At 41.2% G+C, this 23,042-nt stretch overlaps 1 protein-coding gene and 1 long non-coding RNA gene across 2 annotated transcripts; both read left to right on the top strand.

Annotated features, from left to right (window-relative positions):
- Nucleotides 1-4,502: 4,502 nt before the first annotated feature.
- LOC132509115 (uncharacterized) lies at nt 4,503-9,904 on the top strand. The gene is made up of 2 exons (XR_009536903.1): nt 4,503-4,846; nt 9,272-9,904. It is a non-coding gene; the product is annotated as an uncharacterized LOC132509115 (long non-coding RNA).
- Nucleotides 9,905-11,985: 2,081 nt separating this feature from the next.
- LOC132509114 (zinc finger protein 256-like) lies at nt 11,986-22,269 on the top strand. Its single transcript, XM_060129692.1, has 3 exons — nt 11,986-12,175; nt 13,434-13,560; nt 19,815-22,269. The coding sequence occupies exons 1-3, from the start codon at nt 12,143-12,145 to the stop codon at nt 21,875-21,877; spliced, it is 2,223 nt and encodes a 740-aa protein (XP_059985675.1). The 5' UTR covers nt 11,986-12,142; the 3' UTR covers nt 21,878-22,269.
- Nucleotides 22,270-23,042: the final 773 nt, after the last annotated feature.

A 23,042-nucleotide genomic window follows, 5' to 3' on the forward strand; every position in this document is an offset into this window, starting at 1 on the left:
CACCACGACAGCCTTACCGTAGACTTTCCCATGAGACCAGAGTGCTGCTCTCATCCAGGTGAGACAAGCACCATAAGCACTGGCTCATTCTGATGACTATGTGTGTCTCCTTTTCCTTGCTGTCTTCTATTTTGTTCTTTTGGATAACTTTGATGATAAACCCACACCATGGTCTGACGAACACCTGTGCACTGGTGTCTTCAGGCTTCTGGCAATTCATCTGCTTCCTGCTCTTTGACAGTGACACACAAGTTTCTCAGTTCTGTTTTGTCTGTTGGGCAAGGAGAACAGAGGTTCCAAGTGTAGTCTCTGGGTTATAAGTTCATTCTAGAAGATCTCAATATTTACATAATCAACTTTTTATATTTGTAGGCTCACATTTTATGCTGTTTACCCAACTGGGACATTTTGATTCAAAATTGAATAACGATGATGATAACTGCTTCATACTGCATATAGTGTATAGAAACATGAATGGTATTAATAACTATTTTAACATAATTATATAAATTGTATAGTGTTATTCACTAGAGGTTCAAAGAATTTTATAATATATATAGGAATGTTCAGGGTAGAAAACCACTGCTGATTTGAAATTTATGTTGACACCTAGAAGATTTAATTTACAAAGCATTGTAGGAAAAAATATGTTTCAATGGAGAGAAAAAGACTTGAGAATACTCTGAGTTGGAAAGGTACATGTGGAGTTCAAAGAACAGAAGGAAGATCTTCTGTTTAGGGTATTGTGTGATGGGGACAGTGGGTAGCAAAGAAGCAGAGAAAGTAGGTATCTGAGGTTATCTCGAGGATTAGAATGAACACAGTTTTTTGTCGGGGAGACGATGGCTTTGTGAGGGATTAGTCAAGTAGGACAAATAATCATAATTGTTTAAGATAAAAGGTGCTAAGTATTGAAATGAATTTATTTTATTAAACTATATTTTAACACCTTTTAATGTTTGTTTCAGTTGGGAGCTTTCTATTTGCTTTAAAAAGTTAGTAGTGATTATGCATTTATGGAATTTAGAGTATTCAATGGGCAGCTTCTGGAAGTTATGTTTTCTTTTTTTTTTTTTTTGCGTTACGCTGACCTCTCACTGTTGTGGCCTCTCCCATTGCGGAGCACAGGCTCCGTACGCGCAGGCTCAGTGGCCATGGCTCACAGGCCCAGCCACTCCACGGCACGTGGGATCTTCCTGGACCGGGGCACGAACCCGCATCCCCTGCATCGGCAGGTGGACTCTCAACCACTGCACCACCAGGGAAGCCCTGGAAGTTATGTTTTTACAAAAGTCCCTTCTAGAAATTACTGTGAGCCATTAGCACGTGCAGGATACTTTCAAATAGTTGAATTCTCTTTGCCTGTTTATCTCACAGCTTTAGTAACTCTATTGCCTTTTATTACCACTAACAGTTATATTAGCTTAGTAATATATATATGTTAAAGTCCTAACGCCCAAGTGACTGTATTTGTAGACAGGGCCTTTAGGGAGGTAATTAAGGTTAAACGAGGTCATAAGGGTGGGGCCCTAATTCATTAGTACTGATTTCCTCATAGGAGGAGTAGACACTAGGTGTATGCCCACAGGGACAAATAAGGCCATTTGAGGACCCAGTGAGAAGATGGCCTTCCCAAGCCAAAGAGAGGGGCCTCAGGAGATACCAAACCTGTTGACACTTTCTTCTCGGACTCCCAGCCTCCAGAAGTGTGAGAAAATAAATTTCTATTGTTTAAGCCAATCCTTGTATGGTACTTTGTTATGGCAGTTCTAACAGATTAACACAAACATCATTAATGTGTTCTCTTTCCCAAATAAATAGTGAGGCACAACATGCAAAGAGACAGCAGAGACAATTGGTATAATTCTAAAAATGGTACAAAACTATAAATTAGCTTTGGGAGGGAAGGGAATTTAATATGGAGTTTCCTATTTTGCTTCCACTTGTGCTGCAAACCAAAACTTAGCTCCAATTTGCAAAGTCCCCAAAGAAGCCCAGTAGTGAGAGTCAGACTTTAAAACTCAGAATCACTCTTATTTCCTGCAGTGTGTTGTGGGTTACAGCTGTAATGGAGTAACAGGGTCTGACTTACCCTCCTGTTGTCATCAACTGTAAAACTACAAAATACAAGAGAATCCAACACATTCACAGCAACAGCGTTTTCCCTAGACTTTCCCATGAGACCAAAGCACCATTCTCTGGGAAAAAAGCCGTGTTCACCATTCTCATCCTGGTGAATATGCTGTCTCCTTTTACCCTGTTCTCTTCTATTTTATCTTTTTGGATAAGTCTGATTATGAACCCACAACATGGTCTAATGAACACCTCTGCAAAGGTATTTTCAGGCTTACCAAGATTCATCCTTTTGTTATCTTTGGTAGTGACACTCAGCTTTCTGTTTTGCTTTGCCTTCTGGGCAAGGAGAACAAATATTCTAAGTGTAGCTCCTGGGCTATAAATTCTCTCTAGAACACCCTACCATTTATTTAATCAACTTTATATATTTGTAGGCTCACAATTTATATCATTTCATCTTTCAGAATATTTAGATTTGAAATCGAATAACAGTGATAATAACTGCTTCATATTACATGTAGAGTATAAAAACAGCAAAGATACTCATAATTATTCAAAACCAATTTTCTAAAATGATATACTGTTATTCACCACAGGTCCAGGGAATTTTATGGTAATATAGAGAATATTCAAGATTTAAGACTGTAGGTTATAACAGCACTTTAAACGTTAAACTATGTTGACACTTAAAAGATTTATTTGAATTTACAAAGCATAGTGGGGAAAATAGATGTTTCATTTGGAGAGAAAAAAAACCTGGGAATACTCTGAGTTGTAAAGTCTCATATGGAATTTATGACTGAAGGAAGATCAATGTGTTTTTGGTATAGTGTGTGATGGGAAGAGTGATGAGAAAAGAAGCAGAGGAAGCAGGTGAAGGCTTCTTTTGCCAGGTATCAGAGGATATCTCAGTGATCAGAATGATCTGAACTTTTTGTAGGGAAGATGATGAGTTTGTGAGGGATTAGTCAGGTGGGATAATAATCAGTGTTATATATGATAACAAGTGTAAGTATTCAAGTGAATTTATTAAACTATATTTTTACATCATTTAATATTTGTTTTAATTGAAAGTTTGTGTTTGTTTGAAATAGTTCTTAGAAGTGATGAATTTATGAGCGTCCCTTGTGGTGCAGTGGTTAAGAATCCACCTGCCAATGCAGGGGACACAGGTTCAAGCCTTGGCCCAGGAAGATCCCACATGCCTCAGAACAACTAAGCCCATTTGCCACAACTACTTAGCCTGCGCTCTAGAGCTTGCAAACCACAACTACTGAAGCCCACGTGCCACAACTACTGAAGCCTGTGCACCTAGAGCCCATGCTGCACAACAAGAGAAGCTAGTGCAATGAGAAGACTGAGCACTGCAACGAAGAGTAGCTGCTGCTCGCCACAACCAGAGAAAAGCCTGCACACAGCAACGAAGACCCAATGCAGCCAAAAATAAAATAAAATAAAATAAGTAAATTTTAAAAAAATAAGTGATGCATTTATGGTATTTAATAGGCATATTTTGGAAATTATGCTTTTATAAAGGCAATTTCAGAAATTACTGTGATCTATTGGCAATTGGAGGATACTTTTAAAAGTTGAATATTCTTTTCCTCTTTATTAACCAGCTTTAGTTAATCACTTGCCTTTTATTACCACTAACATATATTAACAGAATGCTTTTCATAGGTTGAAACCCTAACCTACAATGGGATTGTAGTTGGACATAGGTCATTTATAGAGGTAATTAAGGATAAGTGAGATCATAAGAGTGTGGCTGTATCCCAATAAGACTGGTTTCCTTCTGTTGACAAAAACTCAATTAACAATCAAGTTAAGAAGAAAAAAGTGAATTTTATTCAAACCAAACTGAGGATTATCACCCAGGAGACAGACTCCCAGAATCTCTGAGATCTGTTCTGCCTTTTAGAAGTTGAAGGCACAATTATTTACATTTTTCAGACAAAGGATTGTACAAAAAAATGACATACTGACATTTTACATAAAGTTCATAGGCCAAGTAAGCATGTACAAAGCGAGCAGTGAGTCACCATGACCCCCAACAGAGTTTGGAAAGAATGCTAATCTTTTAAGAAGTTCCATTGCTAACATCAGAAGAAAGGGGAAAAAAATTGATCTTTACATTCAAGAAAGCATTCCCATCTTTGAGGAGGACTAGTTAGTGTGTGCAGTGGAATAACTGAGGACGTGGAAAGGAGACGTGACCCATGAGCCCCCGTCCCCCAGCAAACTGGGGGCTGGCGAATAAGCCAGAACTGTAAACAGTCCTGAATGCTTTGAGTTCCCCCCCCCCACCGGCAAATCGGGAGCCTTCGAATAAGCATTGAGTGCTTCGGGCACTGATCCATGCGATGTCCTCAGTATAATCAGAATGGTGGGAACACAAGGAAATGTCCTTGTGCTACTTCAGTATAATCAGAATGGTGGGAACACAAGGCAATGTCCTTGTGCTGCTTTTACGCTCAAGGACGAAGCACGGCATGTTTTCAAGAAAGCCCATTATTACTTGTATAATCAATAAAAACATATGTTGCTGCTTTGGTATTTCTGGAATGTTAAGAAAACAAGTCTTAAAATGTAAACATAGGTAATGCTTAAATAAAAACTACCACAGCAGGACAGATGGCGCTGTTTTGCCTGAGCGAGCGGCAGCCCTCTACTGCTGTGCTTCGGCACAATTCATCTCGTGTGATGAGCTTACTTTCGGGCCTGTCATAAGAAAAACTACAACATTTGGCGCCCGAACAGGGACCTGAATGTAAGTAATCGCGTGATCGCAGGACCGAAGGGGAAATTGGTCCGCTCAAGAGTAAGCGAAACCTTCGGGAGCAGTAGAGTAACTGTAATGGGGAATTCCCACTCAGTAGACTTTCAATACATTAGACTCCTGAAACAGTTATTACGGAGTTCAGGAGTGAAAGTGAAACCAGAATCTTTTGATGAATTGTTTGCGCTGGTTCGTAAACATTGTTACTGGTTTCAACCTACTGGTCATAACCAGTTAAATTTAAAAGTTTGGAAACAGGTTATGCGAGCCTTAAGAAGAGCTCATCAGCATGGAGACCCTATATCTGTCCGTGTTTGATCTCTTTGTAAATTAATTTCCCTTGTCCTGGAACCATTACAATCTGAAACTGAAAGTGAAAATGGGGCGCGCCCTCAGTGTCCGAATTCTGCTCCCGATCATTCTGCTTTTCGTACTCTGTTTCGTAAGTCTCCTATAGAGGACCTTCCTCCGCCTCCTCCTCCCCTTGTGTCTGAGACAGGAGAGGATTTTTCAGGTTCCAGTGATGAAGGGGCTTTTTCTGATGGTGATAAAGATCGGGAGCAAGCTAGCAAACAAAATGAGATGCCACTTTCTCAACAGAATGAGATTTCTGATATACTTTCAAAGTTGAAAAATTTGATGACTGAATTGGAAGAAAATAAAAACAATGCTGCCACCCCTTCATATCAGGAGCCATGTCCTACTATTCCTTCAGCTCCTCCTTTAGAATTAGTAGCTTATCCTGTTGGAGCCTCTCGTCAGTTTCGCTTTCCTCTAAAACCTGAATCTAATAGACTATTGTTGGAAGAAGAGATGAATAAGGAAGAAAAGCAATATTCTGAATCATTTTTTGCTTTCCCTATTGTTAGACAAGCTATGCCTGTTAATGATCAATTTCCGAATGGATATGTAAGTGTTGAGTATAACCATCATGATATAAAATTTTTTTAAATGCTAAAAGAAGCCATTAATGCGTATGGGATGCATTCTAATTATGTTCAAGGACTTTTGTCTGGGTATGCTACCGAAAACATGTTAATTCCTCATGATTGGGAAGCGATTGCCGAAACTGTTCTTGAACGTGGACAATATATGCAGTTTAAAACTTGGTGGAGAGAGGACGCTGAAAACATGACAAGGTCTAATACAGCCCATAATCCTCCAGAGCCACTTTTAGATGAATTAATAGCAGCAGGCGCATTTAGTAATCTACAAGCTCAAGCTCAATTTGATGATTTACGAATCATTCAACTACGTATGTGTTGTTTACGAGCATGGTTACGAGTGGAACCTCCTGGAAAAACAGCACAATCTTTTACTAAGTTAATGCAAGGGCCTGGTGAGCCTTACACTGATTTCTTGTCTAGACTGCGTGCAGCCATTCAAAGAGCTGTAGCACAAATAGAGGTGCAAGATTTATTATTACAATCTTTGGCCTTTGAGTATGCAAATCCTGAATGCCAGAAGGCATTGCGACCTTTACGGGCTGTAAACGCTCCACTTGAGGAGTATATAAAAGCTTGCCATGATATTGGATCTCCTACTTATCATGCCAATTTACTTGCAGCTGCCATAAATGAATAATTACAGACTCTCAGTATGTGGAATTTACAGTTAAAAATATTGAGACCGCTTTTATCCCAAATGATGGATCAGAACTGCACTCTTTATTTTTGCAAATACAACATATAATTAGACTACGTACTGCACCACTTTATATTACTCATATTCGTGCTCATACTCATTTACCCGGCCCATTGGTAGATGGAAATGATTTTATTGATACTTTAGTGGGTACCGTAGAGTTAGCTACAGCAGAACATCACAGATATCATACTAATGCCAGAGGATTGAAAAATAAATTTAATCTTACATGGAAACAAGCAAAAACTATTCTCCGTACATGCCCGCAATGTGCTGCCATTAATCAACCTTGTTTGAATATTGAAGTTAACCCTAAAGGCTTATCTGCTAATGCTATCTGGCAAATGGATGTAACTCAATATCCTGGTTTTGGAAAGTTAAAATATATTCATCATTCTGTATATACCTACTCTCATTTTTCATGGGCAACTCCATTATATTCTGAAAAAGCTGATGCTGTAATAACTCATTTATTAGAAGCTTTTACTGTTATGGGAGTTCCCGACAGCATAAAAACTGATAATGCTTCTGCATATCACTCTCAAAAATGTCAGACTTTTTTTGCCACACATAATATACGGCATGTTACAGGTATCCCAGGAAACAGTATGGGACAAGCCGTTATTGAACGACAAAACAGCACTTTGAAAGAAATGTTTATAAAACAAAAAGGGGGAGATGAGGTACAAAGTCCTAGGAAAAGAATACATATTGCTTTATTTATTCTTAAGTTTTTCAATCATGGAGAAGATGGTTTTAGTGCAGCTGACAGACATTGGACAAAAATAAGTACACAAGAACTTAGACAGCCTGTTTCTATATTAAATGAAAATACTAACACTTGGAAACCTGCCGAGGTTCTTCGTTGGGGCCGGGGATATGCTTTTGTTTCTGCAGGAGCTGAATCTTTTTGGGTGCGGGCTAAAAAGATAAAGCTTCGGGATGGCAACTAAGCGTAGCTTTGATGTGACGGGAATGACGAAGGGATTTGCGGAGATGGATTTGAGTAAGAGAGCATTCCGTGTGCCATTGGATCGAACAAAGAGGGCGTCTCCATTGACCTGGGGGCAAGTGAAAAAGTTTGCAGGCACTGCTGAAAATCTTGTCATTTCACAGGGTAAACCCCTCACTAGCACCAATCTTTTTGTGGCTATGTTGGCAATGTTGTCTGCACAGGTAATAAGCATATCAGCCAATGAGATAAATTGTACTAACCATACTTATTGGACTTACATTCCCAACCCTCCTCTTAATATGGGTGTTACCTGGTGGGATGCCCCAATTCTTGTATATGTAAATGAGTCTGGATGGTTGTCTGGTCCTTTTGATGATAGAGGCCCTTTGAAGCCGGAAGAAGGAAGGATAATAGAGAATTACACGGTGGGTGTTAATGGACCTCCTATTTGTATGGGAAAGGGAGATCATTGCCTTAAAATGAATTATCAGGCATGGTTAAGTGTTGTCAAAAATGAAAACATATCATGGGTTATATCTTTTGAGTGCTTATAGTTTTAAAAGTTCTAATTCCACTCTTAATGAGAATGTTTCCACACCTTACTTGCCTCATGCCAGGTGCCTCTTGTGGATCGATTATCGGATTGGGTCCATTGGACTCGATGCCGAGGAGAAATGGCTCGGGTTCTTGTTAATACTTCTTGGGGAAGCGTCATTGATTGGAGACATTTTGGCTCCGCCAGAGGAAAAAGGGGTCTGAAGAATTTACACTGGCATAGAGAGGATAACACTATTTATAGCAATACTATTAATGATACCATAGTATGGCATGCTGGAGGGTTTTCTCCAGGTCCTCATTTAAATGGATATCCTATACAAAAGGACTTGTGGAAGCTTATGACAGCTTTGAAATAGATTAATGCCTGGGTAGGACATATGGTTAACAAATCTGAAAATCATAGTTTGACTTTCCATAAAAATGTTACTTGGTATACTCGTAGTTGTGTGAAATTACCTTATATATTGTTAAAGGGACCAGCTGTATGGAATGAGACTCAAGGTATTATAATGTGTAAAAATTGCTCTCTGTATACCTGCATTAACTCTAGTATATCTTTTAACATATCTACTGAAAGTTTGTATATCTTACGAGCTCGGACAGGTCTTTGGCTTCCTGTCAATCTTGGAAGGGAATGGCAAGAATCTCTTCCTATGGCTGTTTTGCAATATTTAGCTGATGCATTAAAAAGAAGTAAAAGATTTGTAGGAATGTTGATTGCAGCTGTCATGGGTATTATAGCTATAACAGCTACTGCTGCAGTAGCTGGAGTTGCTTTAGAACAATCTATTCAGACCGTTGATTATATAACTGATTGGCATAAAAATTCTGAAATGCTTTGGTCCTCTCAACGACAAATTGATTCGGAAATCCATTCGGAAATAGCAGACTTACAAGCTGTGGTTATGTTGGGAGACCAACTTGTAAATTTACAAAGACAAATGAAGCTACGTTGTGACTGGAATCAAAGTGCCTTTTGTGTCACTTCGGTTCCATATAATCAGTCTGCATTCCCCTGGGCAAAAATAAAAAAGCATTTATTACATCACAAAAATTGACAGAAGAAATTGTGAATTTACAAGGGAAAATTCAACAAACTTTTCAGAAGAGATTACAACGACTTAATTCACAAGAAGTATGGACTGGAATTATTCAAGGACTTAATAATCTAAATCCCAAGTCTAAATTACATGCTTTATTTGGTTCTACTGCAGGATTGCTAATGCTCATTATAATAATAATCATATGTTTAATTGTAGTCCGAGGACGAGTGAAAGCTACCCGCCATGCAACATCGCAACAAGCTGCCGTGTTCTCCTTGATGTTGCACAAGCTGCAAAACAAAAAGGGGGAAATGTAGTGGAATAACTGAGGACATGGAAAGGAGACGTGACCCATGAACCCCCATCCCCCACCCCCAGCAAACTGGGGGCTGGCGAATAAGCCAGAACTTCAAGCAGTCCTGATTGCTTTGAGCCCCACCCCCGGCCAACCGGGGGCATGCGAATAAGCCAGAACTGTAAACAGTCCTGAATGCTTTGAGCCCCCCCTCCCCGGTAAACCGGGGGCCTGCGAATAAGCATTGAGTGCTTTGGGCACTGATCCATGCGATGTCCTCAGTATAATCATAATGGTGGGAACACAAGTCAATGTCCTTGTGCTGCTTTTGCGCACAAGGACGAAGCACGGCATGTTTTCAAGAAAGCCCATTATTACTTGTATAATCAATAAAAACATATGTTGCTGCTTTGGTATTTCTGGAATGTTAAGAAAACAAGCCTTAAAATGTAAACATAGATAATGCTTAAATAAAAGCTACCACAGCAGGACAGACGGCGCTGTTTTGCCTGAGCGAGCGGCAGCCCTCTACTGCTGTGCTTCGGCACAATTCATCTCGTGTGATGAGTTTACTTTCGGTCCTGTCATAAGAAAAACTACAACAGTGTGTAATGCAGATGCACACTGCACATTAAGGAGGCAGGGAGGCCAAAACAGAAAATTTTATGTTTAAATTTTCTTGTCCTTCCTTAAAATGTAAATTTTATTTCATCACTTATAAGAAGAGGGATAGACACCAGGAGTATGATCACAGGGAGAAAAGGCCATGTGAGAACACAGCACGAAGTGGACTACCCAAAGGCCAAAACAGAGGGCTCAGGAAAAATTAAAACTGTTGACACCTTCCTCTTAGACTTCCAGCATCCAGAGCTGCGAGAAAATAAATTTCTGTTATTTAAGCCACCCAGTCCAAACTGTTACTGAACCAGTTTCATGTGACCTACGCACAACAAACCAAACGCTGAGACACTGTGGTTTGCAGCAGAGAAACTGTTTATTCACAAGGGAGCCAAGCAAGGAAAAGGAAGGGCAAATCTCAAATTCATCTCCCCAAAGGCAAGGGGCTAGGAATATTTATGGGATAAAGCTTGGCAGGGGTGAGGGTGGGGATTGAATATACGGAAAAGGTGCAGTAATTGTCATTCTGCACAGGTAAAAGTAAGCTACAGACTTCTTCATGAGATACATGTTCAGAAAATGGCAGGCTTAGCATGTTCTGAGGGTGGGCTTTTGGCCCTCTGACATCAAAAACCATCTAGCTGGGGACTTCCCTTGTGGCACAGTGGTTAAGAATCCGCCTGCTAAAGCGGGGGCACTGGTTTGAGCCCTGGTGTGGGGAGATCCCACATGCAGCGGAGCAACTAGGCCTGTGTGCCACAACTACTGCCTGCACTCTAGAGTCTGTGAGCCGTAACTACTGAGCCCATATGCCACAACTACTGAAGCCCATGCACCTAGAGCCCAAGCTCTGCAACAAGAGAAGCCATGGCAATGAGGAGCCCGCGCACCGCATCGAAGAGTAACCCCTGCTCCGCTCGCAGCAACTAGAGAAAGCACGTATGCAGCAACGAAGACCCAACACAGCCAAAAATAAATAAATTAATTAACTAAAAAAGAAAGTCACCTAGCCAACACTTGCATATACCCAGTTGGAGAGTCAGTGGTCTTAGCAGTTTTAACCAACTTGAGCTCAAACTGGACACAGGTGACCCCAATTTCCTAAAAAGCAACTTGGCAAAGATCTTATTGTTTAGGCTATTTGATGCTTGGGAGTACGTGCACGTTTTTGTAAAAGCAAAGTGAGGTTGATCAGTGAAGGCAGGTTACAATTTATTTTTTATTAATAGCTTATGACTACCCTCGGTTTCAATAGTATTCAAATGTTATGGCAACCCTAGCAGACTAACACAATTCTCATTCAATATTTTCTTGTCACCAAATAAATAAATGAGCTCAACACCCAAAAAAATATAGTTAGGCCTAACTATATTTACAACACCACTCCTGCCATCACAGTAAAATCGGCCATGAGAAGATTGAAGGAATTGAAGGACCAGTAGAAACAGCACCATTTGAAACGCTGCTACCCTTTAATAAATGGGTTAATTTTTGTAACAAAATTTAAATGTGTGTGTGTGTGTGTGTGTGTGTGTGTGTGTGTGTGTAGTTAGGGGACACAATAGTTAACAATTCTAAAAAGGCCACAAAACTAAAAATTAGCTTTTATACAATTTAGGACATTTAGTTTGGCAGTTCCTATTTTACTTCCACTTCTGTTAATCCTGTTGATTTTTGTTTCCACTTCTGAAAATGACAGATAATACAAGCAAGGGAGCCGTTTTTTATGGGAACCAGCAGAGGCTGAGCTCCTGCTGGTCCGCCTGCTTCAGGGGGCTGCAAAACTAACGCTCGGGTTGAACAGTATCAACTCGCTTCGCTGCGGTCCCCAGAAGGCCCCTGGCCGAGAGGCCGCAGTTACAAACCCACGACCAATCAGGGTGAGGAGTTCCCGCGCGTGCGCATCGTGTCGGGGCGGGACTTCCGGCGTCCTCCTTTCGGCGGTCATTTTCGCTTCCCTCTGGTCGGTTCGGCCTCGGAGTGTTGTGTCAGGTTCTAGGTGACGGGACCGAGAAAGTCCGAGGGGAGGGTCTGTCCCCGCTACTCAGGGGTGCGTCGGAGGCTCGGCGACGCAGCACGGGCTGCCCTGCGCCAGGCCCGGGAGAGTGACCACCGGTGCCCGTGTCTCGCCTCCTCTGTCGCAGCTCCCGGCCCCGCTCCGCCCAGGGAGTCCGATGGCGGTGGCGGCCCTGAGGGACCCGCCTGAGGTAAACACTCGTCCTCCGGCCCCTCACCGCCCTCACTGCACTAAACACTAAAGCCCCGAGTGCGGGACGCCTGCTCATGTGCCCGCAGCCCAGGTGGCGATGTGCAGGACGGTGAGGCGGCCTTGGGTGGGGCGTGGGCGAGGGTGACAGGCGGAGGGACCGGCAGGTGCAAAGGCTTGGAAGTCGGACTGAGCCAGGAGGATTCGGGAAACCTGGGGTGCATCTTATGACTGCAGTAAAGAGAGTGTGAGGTGGAATCACGACTAGACCGGCAGAGAGAGAGGTTGTTCCTTTATTCTGAGGGACCTGGGAGTCACAGAGGGCTATGAACGGACGAGGAACAGTGTATGTGAGAGCTTTAAAAGTTTTCAAAGAGCTGCTCAGAGAAGAGAACGAACGGATTGGAATGGGGGTGACAAAGAGAGTCCTCGTCCAAGGTCACAGGATCTGATGAGAGGCAGCATTGGTTAGTCAGTCAGCCCGAGGTCACTAGGTTCCAGGGCTGGGTGGGGATACAAGGGAGTCCTGCACACATGGAGCCCAGCCATGGTTGCCTTCCTTTTTCGCCCAGGTTCTGAAGGTTGAAGAGGCACTTATGGAACCTATGTAAGGCAGGAGAGGGTGTCCCAGTCCCTCACTGGTTCTGGGTGGCTAATACTGAAACAGAGATCAGAAGCAAGGCAGGCAGGGATTTCCCTGGCTATGGGCTCCCTCAGAGAACTGGGATTGTACCAGATCATATTTGATTTTGTTAAGCACTCTGTGGATGCCATGTTCCAAGTACCTGGGTGAGTCCAGAGAGGTGCCTGTGATGTGGGGCAGGGAGGTGGTAGAGCTGTGGGAGTGCAACTGTGAGGTCTGAAGATGTGAAAGAGGTTTGGTCAACTGAATGATGTGCACATCAAGGGGAAGTGTGAGCTGAGGGCCCACAGGAGCTGGTGTTGGGGATTAAGGGTAAAGATGAGCCCATGTTTTGCTGTGTCTTGGAGGCACAATGTGGGAGACCTCAGGGGAATTACTTCGGGGGAGGGATGGGGCCCTGTAGGCCAGGCCCAGAGTTTAGATGGCGTTTATCCCCCCGGCCACCGCCTTTTGTGGCTGAGGGCTGAACACAGTGAGGAGAGATCAGGCATCATTGGCACCAGGCCTGACGTGGGGAGCTCTGATGGAGGATGACCATGGAATACATGTGTGAGGAGATGAATTGTGGGTCCTCAGAGAGAGAATGTTTATGTTTCATCTATCTCATTCATGACAGGGTGGTGTGACCTTTGAGGACATTGCCCTGTACTTCTCCTGGGAGGAATGGAAGCTCCTTGATGAGGCTCAGAGACGCCTGTACCATGATGTGATGCTGGAGAACTTTGCACTTATATCTTCACTGGGTAAGAGCCTCACCCTCCCCAGTGACCTGGGCTAGGCTCTGTATCCTTCCTCACCCTCTCTTCTCCAAGGTGTGCTCTGTCCTTCTCACATATGGACCTTGGGCACTGTTTGTTTCCCCAGCTTTCTGGGTAGTTGCTGTGATAGGTAGGGCTGGGTTGTTTGCACTGCCCTCTTCTCTCCCCATAGCCCCAATACAGTCTGTACTTAACCCTCGTAGGGATGGATTTGAGGTCAGCAGTCTTGCAGTTAGGCTAATACTTGCCCTTTCCCTGGTCAGGTGGTGTATCCACGTCCATGGCACTTCTGTGTCCCAGGTTTTGTTCCTTTTTATCATCTGACATTTTGTTCTGCCTCCATATGCCAGGAATTGAAGGTATTGTCATGACCATTACTTACTTGGACCATGGGCTATTTTCCAAGGCTGGCCTTCATGGTTTTACTTGTAGTGTTTAGATCTCTTTTCTTTTTTCTTTTCTCCAGCTTATTGGGGTATAATTGACAAATAATACTGTATGTATTTAAAGTGTACAGGGAGTTCCCTGGTGGTCTAGTGGTTAGGATTCAGCACTTTCACTGCCGTGGCCTGGGTTCAGTTCCTGGTAGGAGAACTGAGATCCCACAAGCCGCGCGTTGTGGCCAAAGAATAAAAAAAAAGGTAAAACGTAAAAGTAAGTACACAGTGTCATGATTATATATATACACACACACATTGTGAAATGATTACTACAATCAAGTTAATTAACACATCCAGTACTTCACATATTATATTTACATTTCCTGTGTGTGTGAGAACCCTTAAGATCTACTTTCTTAGCACATTTGAAGTATACCATACAGCATTATTAAGTATAGGCTCCATGCTGTGTTAGATCCTCAGAGCTTTTTCATCTTATAACTGACCAACATCTCCCCATTTCCCCTAGACCTGAGCCCCTGGCCTTCTACTCTTTGTTGCTATGGGTTCAACTTTTTTTTTTTCAAGATTCCATATATAAGTTTTAGCATACAGTATTTATCTTTCTCTGGCTTATTTCACTTTGCATTATGCCCTCCAGGTTCATCAGTGTTGTCACAAATGCATGATTTCCCTTTTTATGGCTGAATAATACCCCACTGCATATAAATACCAGGCTTTATTTACCCACTCATCTGTAGACAGATACAGGCATATTGCAGGTTTTGTTCCAGACCACCACAGTAAAGTGAGTATCACAATAAAGCAAGTCACACAGACTTTTGGTTTCCCAGTGCATATGAATGTTATGTTTACATTGTACAGTAGCCTGTTAGTGTGCAGTAGCCTTATGTCTAAATAAACAACGTGTATAACTTAGTTAAAAAATACTTTATTGCTAAAATAATGTTAACCATCATCTGAGTTGTATCTTTTTGTTGATGGAGGTTCCTGCCTTGATTTTGACTAATCAAGGTGCTGACTGATCAAGTTACTGAAGGCTTCGGTGGCTTTGGTAATTTCTTTAAATAATATAACAATGAAGGTTGCCACATTGATGGACTCTTCTTTCATGAATGACTTCTCTGTAGCTTGCGATGCTGTTTGATAGCATTTTAAAACACAGTAGAACTTCTTTCAAAATTGGAGTCAATCTTCTCAAAGCCTACTGTTGTTGCTTTATGAACTAAGTTTATGTAATATTTTAAAGCATTTGTCATCATTTCAACAACCTGCACAACATCTTCACCAGGAGTACATTCCATCTCAAGAAACCACTTTCTTTTCTCACCCATAAGAAACAACTCTTCATCTGTTAAATTTTTCTCCTGAGATTACAGCAATTCAGTGATCTTCCAGCTCTACTTCTAATTCTCTTGCTTTTTCCACAACATCTGCAGTTACTTCCTCCACTGAAGTCCTGAACCCCTCAAAGTCATCCAGAGAGTTGGAATCAAGTTTTTCCCAACTCCTGTTAATGTTGATATTTTGACCTCTTCCCATGATTCACAGCTGTTCTTAATGGCATCTAGATTGGTGAATGCTTTCCAGGAGGTTTTCAATGTACTTTGCCCCGATCCATTAGAGGAATTACTATCTATGGCAGCTGTAGCCTTATGAAATGTATTTCTTAAGACTTCACAGTGTAAACTACTTGATCCATGGGCTACAGAATGGATGTTGTAGTAGTAGACATGAAAACAACATTAATTTTATATATCTCCATCAGAGCTCTTGGGTGACCAGCTGCATTGTCAGTGAGCAGTAATATTTTGAAAACAATCTTTTTTCAGAGCAGTAGGTCTCAACAGTAGTCTTAAAATATTCAGTAAACCATGTTATAAGGAGACGTGCTGACATCCAGGCTTTGTTGTTCCATTTATAAAATATATGCAGAGTAGATTTAGCAGAATTGTTAAGGGCCTAAGATTTTCAGAATGATAAATGAGCACTGGCTTCAACTTCTAGTCACCAGCCTCATTACCCCTAATAAGAGAGTCAGCCTGTCCTTTGAAGCTTTGAAACCAGGCATTGACTTCTCCTCTCTAACTGTGAAAGTCCTAGATGTCATCTTCTTCCAACATAAGACTGTTTCATCTACATTAAAAATGTTTAGTGTAGCCACGTTCATTAATTATCTTAGCTAGATCATCTGGATAACTTTGGTATAGCTTCTACATCGGCACTTGCTGCTTCACTGTGTGCTTTTTTTTCACCTTGTACTTTTATTTTCTGGAGACGGCGTCTTTCCTTAAATCTCATGAACCAACCTACGGTAGCTTCAGACTTTTTTTTTTGGCAGCTTCTCACCTCTCTCAGCCATCACAGAATTGGAGAGAGTTAGGGCCTGACTCCAGATTAGGCTTTGGCTTAAGGGAATGTGTGGCTGGCTTGATGTTGAATACAGATCACTAAAATTTTCTCCATATCAACAATAAGGCTCTTTTGCTTTCTTATTTGTGTGTTCACTAGAGTACCACTTTTAATTTACTTCAAGAACTTTTCCTTTGTATTTATTGATACAACTTGGTTAATACTGTTTTGTCCAAGAAGCCTGTCTTTCAGCCTATCTTGGCTTTTGACTTGCCTTCCTCACTAAGCTTAATCATTTCCAGCTTTTGATTTAAAGTGAAAGATGTGTGATCCTTCCTTTTACTTGAGCACTTAGAGGCTATTGTAGGGTTATTAATTAGCTTCACTTCAATATTGTTACATCTCAGGTAAGAGGGAGGCTTGGGAACAGGGAGAGAGATGGATTGGCCAGTTGGTAGAGCAGCCAGAACACGTATAATGTTTATCTATTAAGTTTCCTGTCTTATATGGATACAGTTTGTGGCACCCCAAAACAAAGATCACTGATCACAGATCACCATAACAAATGTAATAATAATGAAAAAGTTTCAAATATCTCAAAAAATACCAAAATGTGATGCACAGACACAAAGTGAGCAAATGCTGTTAGAAAACTGGTGCAAATAGGCTTGCTTGACACAGGGTTACTGGAAACCTTCAATTTGTAAAAAATTGTGTTATCTTTGAAGCAGAATAAAACAAGGTATGGCTGTACTTAGGTTGTTTCTAAACCTGGGCTATTGTGAATAATGCTGACATGAACATGGGGGTGCAAATACCTCTTTGAGATATGGATTTTGTTTTCTCTGGATATACACATAGAATTGGGATTTTTGGACCATATAGTAGTTCTTTTTTCAATTTTTAAGAAAATCCATACAGTTTTCCCTAATGGCTGTACCAATTTACAGTCCTACCAACAATGTAGAAGGCTTTCCTTTTCTTCACATCCTCGCGAACACCTATCTCTTGTCTTTTTTTTTTTTTTTTTTTGCGGTACGCAGGCCTCTCACTGTTGTGGCCTCTCCCGTTGTGGAGCACAGGCTCTGGACGAACAGGCTCAGTGGCCATGGTTCACGGGCCCAGCCACTCCATGGCACGTGGGATCCTCCCGGACCAGGGCACGAACCCGTGTCCCCTGCATCGGCAGGTGGACTCTGAACCACTGCGCCACCAGGGAAGCCCATCTCTTGTCTTTTTGATAGTAGTATTCCAAACAGGTGTGAGGTGATACCTCATTGTGGTTTGGATTTGCATTTCCCTGATGTTAGTGAGTTGAGCACCTTTTCATGTACCTGATGACCATTTGTATGTCTTTGCATAAATATCTATTCAGGTCCTTTGCCCATTTTTAATTGGATTCTTTCGTTTTTTATTGTTGAATTGTATGAGTTCTTATATTTTCTACATATTAACCCCTTATCAGATAAACCCTTTACAAGTATTTTCTCCTTTTCCTTAGGTTGTGTTTTCATTTTGTTTCCCTTGTTGTTCAGGTTTTTGGCTTGATATACTCCCACTTGTTTATTTTTACTTTCATTGCTTGTGCTATTGGTGTCATCCAAAAAAATCATTGCCAACACCAGTGTAAAGGAGATTTTTCTCTGCGTTTTCTCCTAAATGTTTTACAATTTTAGTCTTACATTTAAATTTTTTAATCCAATTCAAGTTAATTTTTGTGAATGGTGTAAGATAAGGGTCTAGTTTTCTTTTTTTTTGCATGTGGATATCCAGTGTTCCCATCACCAATTATGGAGGAGACTGTCCTTTATCCATTGTGTGTTCTTGAGGTGCCTATCAAAGATGAGTTATATAAGTGTGCCTTTATTTCTGGGCTCTCTATTCTGTTCCATTGGTCTATGTGTCTGTTTTTATACCAGTGTCATCATGTGCTAATTACCATAGCTTTGTAATATTTTGAAATCAGGAAGTGTGATGCCTCTAGCTTTGTCCTTCTTTCTCAAGATTGCTTTGACTATTTGGGAGTTTTTGTGCTGCCATACAAATTTTAGGATTGTTTACTCTATTTCTTTGGAAAATGTCATTGGACTTTCGATATGGATTGTTTTCAGTCTGTAAGTTGCTCTTGGTAAAATTAACAGTATTCTTCCAATTTAAGAACACTGGATGTCTTTCCATTTATTTGTGTTTTCTTCAGTTTTTTCCATCGTTGTCTTATAGTTTTCAGAACACAGATATTTCATTGTTAGTTTATAGAAATGCAACTGCTTTTTGCATATTGATTTTGTATCCTGCAGCTTTACTGATATTGTTTAATAGTTCTAACAGATTTGGGTGGGAGGAGTCCCTGGGGTTTTCTATATAAGAGCATATCTTCTGCAAACACAGTTTTACTTATTTTGTGATTTTGATGCCTTTTTTTTTTCTTTCTGATAACTATGTGTTCTGGCTAGGTCTTCCAGAACTGTGTTGAATAGAAATGTGGACAGTGGGCATTTTTGGCTTGTTCTGGATTTCAGAGAAAAGGTTTTTAGTTTTTAAACTTTGAGTATAATATTAGTGTGGGCTTATTGTGTATGGGTTTATCGTATTGAGATACATTCCTTCTATACCTAATTTGTTGAGAGTTTTTAACATGAAACTATCCTCAATTTGTTTAGTGCTTTTTCTGCATTTTTTGAGACATTCATATGATTTTTATCCTTCATTCTGTTAATATGGTAAGTCATGTTTTTTGACTTGTATATGAGGAACTATCCTTGCATCCCAGGGATAAATCATACTTGATAATGATAATAATGTAAGATTCTTCTTCTGCAGTAAAAACACCAAGTCTTAACCACTGGATGACTGCCAGGGACTTACCTAAATTTTTTTTTATTATTCAATAGTGTAAGATTCTTGAACGTGCTGTTGAGTATTTATTAGGAATTTCTCATTCTATGGTCACCAAGGAGTTTGGCCCGTAATTTTCCTTTCTTGTAGTTTGCATATCTTGCTTTTGAATCAGGGTAATGCTAGCCTCAGAAATTGAGTTTTGAAATGTTTCTTCTTAAGTGTTTTGGAAGAGTTGAGGAAGGATTGACATTAATTCTTCTTAAAATCTTTGGTAGAATTCACCAGTGAATCTATCTCATCCTGGACTTTTCTTTGTTGGGAGATTTTTTTTTATTAATGATTCAGTTTCCTTACTTGTTGTTGGTCTATTCATATTTTTTATTTCTTCATGACTCATTTTTGGTAGGTTGTCTGTTTCAAAGAATTTATCCGTTTCTTCTAGTTTATCCAGTTTGTTGGTATTTAGTTGTTCATAGTAGTTTCTTATGACCTTTTTATAAGTAGCCACTTCCCCAATGGAATTTCAAATCTCTTGTGTGGAACAGCATCCCACTGACTCATTCTTAGATGTGACACATCCATTTATGATGATGTTGCCTCCTTCCTATAAAGTTAACATGTACTTCACCAGCATTTATTTGCATTCAGGTTGCTGCTGTGGAGCAGAGGATGCAGAAGCACCCTTTCAACAAAGCATTTCTATAAGCATGTCACAGGCCAGGACTCACAGGGAAGGCTCATTTTCCCAGAAGAGCCACCCCTGTAAGAAGTGTAGTCTGATCTTGAGAGGTGTTTTTCACTTGGCTGAGCATGAAGAAACACAACACAGCCAGAAAGTGTTCGGGTGTAGAATATGTATGAAACGATTTCATTTTAGTGCAAACCTCCAGAAACACCAGAAACAGCATATGGCAGAGAAATCCTTCAGAAACACTGTAGTCAGGGCCTTGTTTGTGAAAAGCTGCAAATGCCATGTGTCAAGGAAGCCCTTTACCTGTGAGGAAGTAGGGAAAGATTTTCTGGCCACCTTGGGACATCTCCAGCAACAGATCACTCACACCAGGGAGAAGCCAAACAAGATTGCCCAGCGTGAGGCAACTTTACAAAGCAGAGAAAGTCATTACAGCTGGGGAGAATTCAAGAAAGCCTTCAGCCCGAAACATGCACTTGTTCAGAACCAGGGTGTCCACCCTGGAAGACATTGTTTTGTGTGCAGTGAATGTGGGAAGACATTCAGGTACAAATCCTCATTTGTTGTGCACCAGAGAGTGCATACTGGAGAAAGGCTTCGTGTGTGTCGTGAATGTGGAAAATCTTTCAGGCGAACCTCAACCCTCAATCTGCATCGAAGAATTCATACTGCGGCAAGGCAGTACAAGTGCAGCAAATGTGGGAAATCCTTTAACCAAAACTTTGTCCTTATTTATCCCTGGAGGAGACACATTGGAGAAAATTGTTACTTGTGCAGTGAATGTGCACAGTTTCCTAGCTGTAGATCCATCCTAATTCGACAACGGACAATTCACACTGGAGAAAGGCGTTATGAGTGTACTCAATGTGGGATATCTTTTAGACGAAAATTTTACCTCATCGTACACTGGAGGGTTCACACAGGAGAAAGGCCTTACGATTGCAGTGAGTGTGGGAACTCTTTTACCAATAGCTCGGTGCTCGTCCTACACCAGCGGGTACATAAAGGGGAAAGGCCTTTTGCTTGCAGTGAATGTGGGAAATCTTTTACCAGTAGCTCGATACTCATTCTGCACCGGAGAGTTCACACAGGAAAAAGGCCTTATGAGTGCAGTGAGTGTTGGAAATCCTTTAGTCATCAGTCTTACCTCACTCAACACTGGAAGGTTCATAGTGGAAAAAGGCCTTATGAATGCATTGAATGTGGGAAATCTTTTATGTCTCGCCGTGGCCTCCATTATCATCAGAGAGTTCACACTGGATCAAGGCCTTATGAATGTAGTGAATGTGGGAAGTCTTTTACCTCTCACTCTGGCCTTCGTTATCATCAGAGAGTTCACACAGGAGAAAGGCCTTATCAGTGCAGTGAGTGTGGAAAATGTTTTACCTCCAGCTCTGCCCTGTGTTATCATCAGAAGACTCATGCTGGAGATAGGCCTTATGAGTGCACTGTATGTGGGAAATGTTTTTCCTCTGGTTCCACCCTCAGTAATCATCAGAGAGTTCACACTGGAGAAAGGCCTTATGTATGCAGTCAATGTGGGAAATCTTTTTTCTCTAGTTCCAACCTCAGTAATCATCAGAGAATTCACACAGGAGAAAGGCCTTATGTGTGCAGTGAATGTGGGAAATCCTTTATCCAAAGGTGCTCCCTTCTTAAACACCAGAGAGTTCACACGGGAGAAAGGCCTTATGTGTGCAGTGAATGTGGGAAATCCTTCACCCAAAGATGTCACTTTCTTATACACCAGAGAGTTCACACTGGAGAAAGGCCTTACAAGTGCAGTGAATGTGGGAAATCCTTTTCCACTAGTTACAACCTCAGTAATCATCAGAGAATTCACACAGGAGAAAGGCCTTATTTGTGCAGTGAATGTGGGAAATCGTTTATCCAAAGATCTTACCTTCTTATACACCAGAGAGTTCACACAGGAGAAAGGCCTTATAAGTGTAATGAATGTGGGAAATCTTTTACCACTAGGAGGAACCTTCGTTATCATCAGGGAGTTCACACTGGATAAAGGCCTTATAAGTGCAGTGAATGTGGGAAGTCTTATATCTATAGTTCCATCCTCCAGGATCATCAGAGAATTCATGTAATCAAAAGGTCTTATGGGGGCTTCCCTGGTGGCTCAGTGGTTAAGAATCCGCCTGCCAATGCAGGGGACATGGGTTCAAACCCTCGTCTGGGAAGACCCCACATGCCGTGAAGCAACTAAGCCTGTGCATCACAAATCTTGAGCCTGTGTCTAGAGCCCAGGAGCCACAACTACTGAAGCCCAGATGCCTAGAGCCCGTGCTCCACAACGAAGAGTAGCCCCCACTCACTCCAACTAGAGAAAGCCCACACCCAGGAACAAAGACCCAACTCAGCCATAAATTTAAATAAAAGAATAATAAATAAATATTTTTTAAAAGGTCTTATGAATGCACTTTATATGGAAAATCGTTTAGAGCAAATTCTTATCTCACTGAAAACTGTAGAGTTCACAATGCAGCAAAGCCTTTATTCATGCAGTGAATGTGATAAATCTTTTTCATCTAGGTCCAGACTTTGTTATCATCAGAGTGTTACGATCAGAACAGGGTCAAGGCTTTATGAGTGCAGTGAATGTGAGAAATCTTTTATCCAAAGATGTCACCTAATACACCAGAGAGTTCACACAGGAGAAAGACTTTATCAGTGTAGTGACTGTGAGAAATCTTTTACTACTAGGTGTGGCCTATGTGATTATCTGAGAGTTCACACTGGAGAAAAGCCTTATGAGTGCAGTGAATGTGGGAAATCTTTTTCATCTAGGTCTGGTTTCCATTAACATCAGAGTTCACACAGGATCAAGGCCAAATGAGTGTAGTGAATGTGGGAAATCTTTTATTTGTAGTTCCATTCTCCATGAACATCAGAGAATTCACACTAACAAAAGGCCTTATGAATGCACCGAAAGTGGGGAGTCCTTTAGAGTAAATTCTTATCTCATTGAACACTGTAGAGGTCATACTGGAGAAAAGACTTATAAATGCAGTGAATATGGGAAGTCCTTTTCATCTAGGTCCGGCCTCCATTATCATCAGAGCGTTCACACAAGATTGAGGCCATATGAGGGTAGTGAACATGGGAAATCTTTTCCCCAGAGCTCTACAGTCCTTCACCATCAGTGTTCACAGAGGTGAAAGGCCTCAAGTGTC

Source organism: Lagenorhynchus albirostris, chromosome 19 (genome assembly GCF_949774975.1).
Source record: "Lagenorhynchus albirostris chromosome 19, mLagAlb1.1, whole genome shotgun sequence".
In the NCBI taxonomy this organism is placed as follows: domain Eukaryota; kingdom Metazoa; phylum Chordata; class Mammalia; order Artiodactyla; family Delphinidae; genus Lagenorhynchus; species Lagenorhynchus albirostris.